The 10,019-nt window shown below is 36.8% G+C and overlaps 2 protein-coding genes across 5 annotated transcripts in view; one reads left to right on the top strand and one right to left on the bottom strand.

The window, feature by feature from the left end:
• Window positions 1–262, top strand: part of crfb16 (cytokine receptor family member B16) — a 14,973-nt gene extending 14,711 nt beyond the window's left edge. Inside the window, exon 8 of the mRNA XM_031292711.2 lies at window positions 1–262. This exon is cut by the window's left edge and continues 103 nt beyond it. The gene's annotated coding sequence lies outside the window, so the exon portion shown is untranslated.
• Window positions 263–4,767: 4,505 nt separating this feature from the next.
• Window positions 4,768–9,826, bottom strand: si:ch73-170d6.2. Of its 4 annotated transcripts, none has more exons than XM_031292397.2 (4): window positions 9,702–9,826; window positions 9,197–9,267; window positions 8,340–8,428; window positions 4,768–7,004 (listed from the first exon to the last, which is right to left on the bottom strand). In XM_031292397.2, the coding sequence occupies exon 4, from the start codon at window positions 6,848–6,850 to the stop codon at window positions 5,204–5,206; it is 1,647 nt and encodes a 548-aa protein (XP_031148257.1). In that variant the 5' UTR covers window positions 6,851–7,004; window positions 8,340–8,428; window positions 9,197–9,267; window positions 9,702–9,826; the 3' UTR covers window positions 4,768–5,203. The 4 variants fall into 4 exon arrangements, with proteins under 4 accessions (XP_031148257.1, XP_031148266.1, XP_031148272.1 ...); XM_031292406.2 differs by having other exon boundaries at window positions 9,726–9,808; XM_031292412.2 differs by lacking the exon at window positions 8,340–8,428.
• Window positions 9,827–10,019: the final 193 nt, after the last annotated feature.

The raw sequence follows: 10,019 nt of genomic DNA, 5'->3' as shown, positions 1-10,019 counted from the left end.
TCAGATCCTGAAGAGAAAAGACAAATCTGGAAGAACAAAGTTCTAAACTTCCATTTATTGTGGAATTTATGGAGCATGTGTTCGAGAAGATGCTTTTGAGCTCAGCTTTCTTGGGGTCAAATTTGCGTTTCCTAGGATGGAGAAGACATGACCCGCCCTACTCCGCCTCTGATCATATGGCACTCTTTGCTTTCTTAGGTTGTATTGAGGATTATGCATTATGTTCACTCATCAATTTCACTATTGGCAGCCTGGTCTCACAGAATTCTGTGAAATGATCACAAACTGTTAACACCGCATTACGTGGTTGGTGGCACAGAATGTGTGAAAATTCCGTGTGGCCACCACAGAATACAATGCCAATGTAAAGTCAATGAGAAGATGACGTAGCATTAAGAGTGATTACAGTAGAGAGTAGTATGAAAGCCTGAAAATCTGCGTAAGGAGGTTGGTTGGGGTGGCTAGGGATAGGGCCGTGTTCATTTCACGGAATTCTGTGAGATCAGGTTGCTATTGGTTATGGTCCGAGGCACAATAGCATATGTATTTACGAGTAGAAACACTTTAGAAGGTATTGTATGTGAGGTATGAGCTGGGTCCAGATTGACTTGGTCTGGATGTGGACCTTGGTCTAGACTTTTGAGAACTCCTGCTTTAAACCAATCACAACAGTCCTGGGCGGCCCTACGCTTAGCATGCAGCAACGGTGCCGTTGCAAAAGAGAAATAGAGAAGAGAAGGGGAGGAACACCCGCTGCTTTATTCCAGCAATGTACGTCCGTTGAGCCAGACTAGCTGGATGATAATAATCATCTGACATTTTGAGAGGCATCTATGAGACTTTCCTCCCAAGAAAAATTATATTATCAGTCAGAAACAGGTTATGAAAAACATTTAAAGATGTTTATTTTTTGTGACATTTGACAACATACACACTTTGGCAACTTATATATGCTATAAACATTTTTTGATGTTACCGTTATTTTTGAATGCTTTTTTTATATGTATATTGTATTATTTTTTTGTACATGAATCCTAATAAAGAAGTGAATTGAACAGATGGTGTGTGTGTGTGTGTGTGTGTGTGTGTGTATGTGTGTGTGTGTGTGTGTGTCAAGGTTATTATAGTTTTGCATTTTTCATTAGTTTTTATTTTTATTTCGTTTTGACTTTTTGTTTTCAAATTCAGTTTAGTTTTTATTAGTTTTTAAAGCGGGTTTGCTAGTTTAGTTTAGTTTTTATTTTTTGAAAATGCTTAGTTTTAGTTTAGTTTTTATTAGTTCGATTAGATTGACAAAGACGAAAACAAAGGACTTTTACTCGATAATTTAATTTAATTTTAGTTAGTTTTGCAAACAGACATTACAGTTTTAGTTTAGTTATCATTTTTTTGTAATGCCTCGTTTTTATTTTTATTTCAGTAAACGACAATGTTTTGTCCCACCTAGTTTTCGTTATTTCGTTCGTTTTCGTTAACGATTATAACCTTGGTGTGTGTGTGTGTGTGTGTGTGTGTGTGTGTGTGTGTGTGTGTGTGTGTGTGTGTGTGTGTGTGCGTGCGTGCATGTGTACGTGTATGTGTGTGTGTGTGTGTGTGTGTTTGTTTGTGTGTCTCTGTGTTTGTGTGTCTCTGTGTGTGTATGTCTCTGAGTGTGTCTGTGTGTACATGTGTGTGTGTGTGTGTGTGTGTGTGTGTTACGGTTCAATTGAGGTAATATGAAGGTGATACTTTGTTCTAATATTTAGTGTCATTAAATTCAACATGTTTGAATACCAAACTTTCTGGTTTTTTTGTGTGTGGAACTTTTCAGTGAAAATACTGAACTCAACTCATCATGTACTCTAAAGAAATCCCAAAGATCAACTTTACATTGTGTGTCCAAATATATATAAAAGTTATTAATGCTAAACTATGCTGAAGAGCCATTTTTTGGTGCACTTTTTTATTCTCAATTTGCAATTCACCAACTTTACACGTGACACAATTCATGTACTGTCATATACAAAATCCTTCGGTTAGCTCAAATGTCCACTTATACAGTCCTGTTCAGGGTGACTGTGACTATGACCATGTCAAATTTAATGTGATTTTACTGTACAGTTTTTGAGAAAATTTGAAGGAAAATTACCACAAAATACGAAAAAAAAAAAAAAAATTCAAATGTCATGGAAACATCTATGTAGTATAGTCAGTAAAGTAATATTCACTTTACTGACTATACTACATAGACGTTTCCTAAGAAAGCCTATGGTAAATAACCACAAACATTATTATATTTGGGCTTCATATATTGTGTATAATGTTTTTTCCTGGTAAGTTATATCAAATGAGGGAACTTATTATTATTATATATTATATTCTTCGTTTTTTTTGGGCTTTCTATACACCCAGAAGGACTAAGAACGACCCGTATTTTTACTTTTAAGATGTCCTAAAAACACTGTGTAAAAATAACTAAAATGGTGATAAAAGCTTTGGGCTTTCCATACTGGACGCCGGTGTGCCAGTTTAGCTGGTGATCATGTTAACTGGTGATATTTGCATAAAATCAGAGAACATTCAACAAGGCCCTGCCTACTTTTTAAGAGCGTTCTGCTCTGCCTCCGCCCCTCGAGTGCCAAGTGTTTGCAAGTGAGACAAAATAATGGATATTGCTGAAAACATCACCAGTTTATGTGTAATACATGTCCGTTTAAGCATTATCCACACAAATACGATAAATACTGTATAATAAAAAAAAATAAAACGAAACAACGCACTAGATATCTAGCTGGGATTCCAACCTTGGATGTCATGGACAAAAGAATTAACAGACTAGCTTCTACATCATCTATACCACTACACTACACACCACTGAAATAATGTTATTTCTATCTATATATTGGACTTTTAGTCTAAGTTAACACATGTAAACATATGAGAGAAATATACGCACATTGGTGATATCACAATTTAACATGGGCAAATACAAGCCTGGAAACAGTATATTAGGTTCATCTTTGCCTCACATACCAAAACCTAACTGATGTACAACAAACTGGCATGACCCCACTTAACACTTTATTCCGTTTTTGGGGGTAAAAATGAAACACGTCAGTCATGCGCAAACATTATCATTTATCATTTTTATGGTGGGCCATCTCAACACAAACAGTCTCTTTCAACCTGTCAACTGATTATAGTTGTGTTTAATTTCATTAGACCCATATTAGGGTATGTCTGTGTCGACCCAGAATCACAATTCTTGTTTTATGGTAGCCTATACACTATTGTTATGACCATATGGCCATTGAATGTTTTGCAGCAAGGTGCTGATCCTCGTTTTCTCTCGGGCGACTCAGTGTTATCTTAGTCACGGTTAAGTTATGAAGTGAGTTGCCGCAAAAGTCTAGTGATTTGAAGTGAAGAATATATGAAGCTTATTTTCTCCAAGTTTGACTTTTATTTATCCCACACAATTTGTTGGCCTACTTTGACGAAAATGGTCATTATGGTATATGATTACAAAACTTTGATGTACTGAGAGAGTTTGATAACATTCAGATATGTTGCTGTTTCAGATTCCTAATATGGGTCTAATGAAATTAAACACAACTATAATCAGTTGACTTGTGGCACAGGTTGAAGAGACTGTTTGTGTTGAGATAGACCTACACATTCTTCGTATGAGATGGCCCACCATAAAAATGATAAATGATCACATTTTGCGCATGACTGACGTGTTTCATTTTTACCCCCAAAACGGAATAAAGTGTTAAGTGGGGTCATGCCAGTTTGTTGTACATCAGTTAGGTTTTGGTATGTGATGCAAAGATGAACCTACTTTACTGTTTCGAGGATTGTATTTGCCCATATCACATGTGATATCACCAGTTAAAATGGGTGTATATTTCTCTCATATGTTAACCTGTGTTTACTTAGACTAAAAGTCCAATACAGGTCCAATATATAGATAGAAATAACAAAACTATTTCAGTGGTGTGTAGTGTAGTGGTATAGATGATGTAGAAGCTAGTGATAGAACGTTCTATTGTGAGGTAACAGAAAGGTACGTTTAACTGTCAAATCTAACCTAAATCTTTTTGAATTAAACTATTGTATTCAGGTTTGTTCCATATCTCTGATATGTACAGTCATTTTATGAAGTTGTTGTAACTTACTGCTTGGACTTGAAGTCTAGCCCAAAAGATGTTGGCCTATTTGAGAAAATGAAGATCATGTTCAATGATTTGAAGTTGTTGCCAAAACTGTGTAAAGGTTGATTTGAAAGGTCCTAGAAGAGGAGCTGACACATTAGAAGACAGCAGGAAACACATTTATACAAAACAGATTTTATTTAATTTTTGTCATTTAACAATTTCTCCATTTTTCAGTAGGAGCCACCTTTTTACTACAGGACAATAAAATGCAATTCAATACACATTTTTTGTAAAAAAAAAAAAAAAAAAAAAGAAAAAAAAATGAATTGAAGAGCAGAAAACAAAACTTTAAAACTTGACAAGAAGTTAATATCCTTGTTTAAAATCCTGTATTGGATACTGTAAACTAAGTGCAGTGTGGATATATGTAAACATTTAAGGAATTATATAAATGATCATAATAAAATATAAAAATGAACATCACATTTTCAGTGTTCAGGTTTGCAGAGTTAAAAGAGCTGCAGACTTACATTGGTGGTGATGGTGACAGGAAGTCAATGGTTCCAGCACACAGTGTGGTCACACTTAAAAATGTATCACCACACGTTAATCTGTGTGTTCGTTATTGGTAAACAGCACATGCAGATATGTCAGGAATACACTGCAGGAATACGTTTTTACAAAAGAAACGCCAGATTTTATCTTAGACAAATTTATGCTTGAGATTTCCTTAGTCAAAGTAATTTCAATCTCAGTAACAAGACACAGACTCTTTTTGTCTTGTGACTATCAGAGACCAAACTCATTGCCTCCACCGAGGCTTAGCCTCAGATTTCTCTCTTTCAATAAGTATGTCAATGTACTTTGGAAGAGTATTTGGCTTAATTTCTGGCTGAACAAGATCACATATTACAACACATAAAAATCAACAATGAAATACCACATGCCTTTCCTTCAGTAGCTGTCTGATTAGAGCTGAAGCAATGTGATAGCAAATGGAAAGTACATAGATAGCACGGCACACAGTTTTGAGTGTTGTGTCGACACAGTACAAGCTTTTCGCCCTAGATTTGAGAATCTTGACGATGGAGGAGTTTCTCTCCTCTGGCTGCTTTAGCCAATAACTCTGCTTTATGTCTCATGTTTATCAAGGACTCAACTCGTTGCTTCCAGCCTGGCTTGGCCTCAGATTTCTCTCCATCAATAAGCATGTCAATGTAGTCTGTAGTGGAGAGAGGATCTGGCTTCAGTGCTATCTCTTTAAGTCTGTTTAAACACTTAGAAGACCTCTCCATCAATTCCACGACCTTAGCCTGCACATTATCATAGTCAGCCTTCAGCTCATCAACCAATTCCTCAACAGTTATTTTAGCCTTTGTGGCCTTCTGGTACTTTTCTTTCAGATCTTGCAATGTTTGTTTTTCTTTAACTTCAATATACTTCCATTTGTACTTCTGATTATAATGTACACTCCAATAACATTTATTTGGACACACAGTACAGTATCCATTTGTTCCCATTGCACAACAGCCTGCTTTATCTGCATCATTTGGTATTCCACAAGGATGGTGACAGGTGACATGGCACTGCTGACAGTTGGTGATGTAACTTCCAGTTCCAGAAATATCTATTTGAACAGGCTTTGTGATGGTCACATCAAACTCAAACTTCTCATTTCTGCTGATTTCTCCCTCATGTTCTTTTAGTTTTCCAGTTGTCTCTTTTATCTCCTCAAGCTTGGCTAACCCAACTTTAACCTGCTCCTGAACATTTTCAACAGAATTCTCGAGCTGCTTTCTTTCTCTGAGGACCTCTTTAGTCATTTTTAAGCTTTTGGTTTCTATGACATTCAAAGCAACAAAGAACCTTTTCATGCTTTTTATTCCCATGTTCCAAAACATCTGATCAAAGCCTCCTTCATCTTCATCATCCCCACTGTCTGCTGCAGATGATTTGTTGTCTGCAAACAACGCTGAATTGTTGAATTTGAAGTGAACTGGCAGCCCACCTTTTGTTTTAGGACATGGGACACCTGAAGCATTGATTGCCTCTAGAACTGGTGGTTGCTGGCCGTCTGCGAATGTCACCAGAACCCGGAGGTTTTCTGCCACATCTTTGCCAAAGATTGAGAGCACAGAATCAAACACATATTTCTGTGATGGTGTGAGTCGTGCTAAAGCAGCCTGAGCTACAAAACACACAGCGTCAATTTCACTGACACCACAATCAGCAGAGAAGAGATTACGTAGCTGTTCTGTGATCATCTGGTCTCTTTTTATGCCTCTTGTATCTCCAAAACCTGGAGTGTCAACAATGGTCAGTGAGCAATCTATTTCAAAGCCTTCCTGGTGGTAGATTTTGTACACAGTGACTTCAGAAGTCTGACTTTCAGCTTGTGATTTCAACTGACCCTCATCAACTAACTTAAACCGATATGAATCCTCCCATTTGACTCCTAGAATATAATTGATCATCCCATTGATGAGAGTTGACTTCCCAGCACCAGTTGCTCCGAGAACCATTATGGTGCGATTAGATTTAAGTTTGGACTCTTTACCTAAACTGAATCGCTTGCACCCATCAACATTGATTTGTTCTTCTTTCAGGGGAACTACATAAACAGGGAGAGGCCCTATCTTGGGTTTTAGCAATGTGCTTTTTTCTTTATAAGCATCAGCAAGCCGTTTGTGGCTTTTGAATATATTCAACATTTTGAAGTCCTAAATTTGCAATCAAGATGACCAAGACCAACCCTCTGAGGAGGAAGTAACTAGTTTTAAACAGAAAAAAATTTAAGACTCCAAGTCTGTGCAGTAAAATTGTAGGTCTATGTCTTCTGCTCTGGAAGTGCACTCAGGTCCAAATCTGCAAAAGATGAAATGTACAAAAATAAAAATGCACAGAATTCCAATCTCAGTTGTAGCACCATGTGTTCCCTATTGCTACTAGTGCAACCTTAAAACTAATACGTGTCAGAATGTGACGACTAATATTGAAATACGTAAGGCACAGATACAGTGTACTACTGTCAAGAAGCAATATTAATGTAAAACAATTGTTAAAATCTTTTTGTGGAATATTTTCCATTATAGCATGTTATGGGACAATATCTATTGGGTCAACTGACAAATTCAAATCAGCAGTTGGCAACAGAGCTAAGGATTAAGATTACCTACATTAAAGGGAGTGGGTTGAGGTGGATGATTTTACTTGTTAGAACAACATGACAAATATTAAGTACTGTACTTGTACGATATTTCTTCATTAAAAAGTCAGTTTTTTTAACACATGGGAGATAAAGAATTTTAACATCTATGGTTATAAGGGGGAAATAAACCCAGGTGAAGAAAACCTGCTAGCGAGCAGTACGTTGTACAGACGTAAGTACGTTGCCATAGTAACTGACTCAGAGTTGTGGCTGAACTGTCTTTGTGAAACCCAAAACCCAGAGAGTCAACCAACACTGAGTTTGAACTAAACCTGCTTTCTAAAATGGGGCCCACAGTGTCACACAGAAACATAAAAATAGCAGAAGATATTGTCAGGTCTCCTGAAATAACATACGTTTTTAAAGTTTTAAGTCAGTATTCCTGCATGTTTGTTGTGAATGGATACCATTATTTTTATTATAATGTTTCTTTCCTTCTCTTCTTTTAATCCTTATGTAAAATACATAAAGTGGGTATGAAATGTGCTTCATAAATACTGCTTGCCATGCTGCCTTGGATTTGTTTTCTTTTTCTTTTGTGATGTGAACGGAATATATGGAAGGCAATGTCATTTTAATATATAAGAAAATGAGCATCAACTCAGACCTATTTCCTAGCAGAAATGTTGACTTAAAGCAAGCACAGGTGTAAAAACTAACATTAATGACTCTGTTGCTCAGTTGTTACGGGGCATTTAGATCAAAAGAGCGATCTGGCGATTTGCAGCAGGGTTGTGCAGAAATGGCCCATTTGTGTGACGTCCTGATGTGTTCTTAAACCCCCCACAAAGCACAAGTAAACATTATATATTACCGTTTTCTCTCAGATTGTTTATAGATTTCAACATTTCACAGGAGAGAGAGGAAGAAAAGAGAGTAGGAGACAGAGCGAGTGCTTTGTTGTTGCAGGAAACATTCAACTTTTACTCAAACTCCCAGGCAGTTCAGTACTTGTGTTTAGTTTAGTTTTACCCTCATGATTTGAAACTTACCGGTGGTAGCGATAAAGGCAGTGATGTTTCCTGTTTCCTGTACGGGACTCTCACGCCTCCTCAAACCATAGCCAGGGTTTCAGTGGGGTCTTAAAAAGTTTAAAATTTCAAAATAAATACACTTTAGGCCTTAAAAAGTGTTGTGTTGTGTTCTAGGTCTTAAATTATTTTAAACAGGTCTTTATTTCCCTACATCTATGTAACGCTACCTTCTCATCCTATCAATGCTCATTGAACGTTTTTTTTTTTATTCTGTAGTTCTGTACTCTTTTTTGCTCATCACTTTTATTTAATTTGAATACGTTTATTAACTTTTGTGTCTCTGTATTTATACTATGTATGTATATGTACTATATATAATTATACTATGACTCTGTATTTAATATATATACTTATACTATATATACTTTTATGTCGGGATATAGTAGGTCTTGAATTTATTTCATTCATTAAGGTCTTAAAGTCTTAAATTTGACTTGCATAGCTCAAAACACACTGACAAGTTTGATCAGCAGTAACATGATTGGCCACCACAGCATGACGTGGGGTTCTCTAAAAGTTGAGTCTATCTCAACTTTTCACCACAGGCCTGCTGCGTTTTTTTGAGTGTTCCCCCTGTGGCACCCCCCGCCGCAGCCTAAACACATTACCCCCATTCAAAATGAATGGAAAGACCTGCGTTTTTGCTGGACTGAAAATGGCCTTAAGTCTCTCCAGTGAGCCACCATAGATTATATATGGATCCTGTATCTATTCTTAACACCTGCACATTTCCTTTAACATGCCAACATACTGTATATACATTGAAAAAGGTGAATTAGGTCCCCAAAGTTAGTGTAATGGCTGTGGCTGCCTACCTGCCTGGGGAAACCAAGTTAGCTCCAGTATGACCTGCCCGAGGCAATCAGAAGAGTCAAAGGAGAAAAGCCTGCAGGAGAAGAGAAATTACCTAATTGAAATAAATACCATTATTATTAGTATATCGAAAGGCGAGACACTGAACGAAAGGAGACAGTGTAATTGTTACATGAACATCTGGCATCAGTGACTGCTACCAAAACATGATATTGAAAATCCATATTTGCCCTCCTTAAATTACGATTGTCTATATTTCATCAATGTGATGGTTACCATGCTTTTACCCAGTCATCATGGTCCAAAACCTCTTTTTTACGGCATGCAAAAAACGATTTCTGCAAAACTCAAACTGGGAGCCAAATTGACCTGTTCATTTGTTATACTTGTTCAAAATGGACTACAAAAACAAATAATTCTAATAATAAAATTAATTCATACAATTATGTTAATACAACTAATATATTCACTATCACAAACAATAAAAGATAAAAAGTGTTGACTTACCAATCAGTGTGTTCAGCAAGTTACCGCTCAGTTTGCTTCAGGAAGGGAGCACGAGTTCTGTTTTAGTTTACTCTGCTGCTCCCTTTTATATATTCAGCCTACAGTACAGTCCACACACACACACACACACACACACACACACACACACACACACACACACACACACACACACACACACACACACAAGAAGTGAAACCATTTCCCAGAAACCCACCGTCTAAACCTGAAAGTGAAAGAAAATCGCTGCAATATTTTATCAATCGTTAGCACAAATTTAACCCCATGCAGAAAAACTGTGGTCAACACGACCACAATGTT

Source organism: Sander lucioperca, chromosome 9 (assembly GCF_008315115.2).
Source record: "Sander lucioperca isolate FBNREF2018 chromosome 9, SLUC_FBN_1.2, whole genome shotgun sequence".
NCBI lineage: Eukaryota > Metazoa > Chordata > Actinopteri > Perciformes > Percidae > Sander > Sander lucioperca.
The sequence above is the reverse complement of the archived record's forward strand: the minus strand, read 5'-3'. Positions and strand labels throughout refer to the sequence as shown.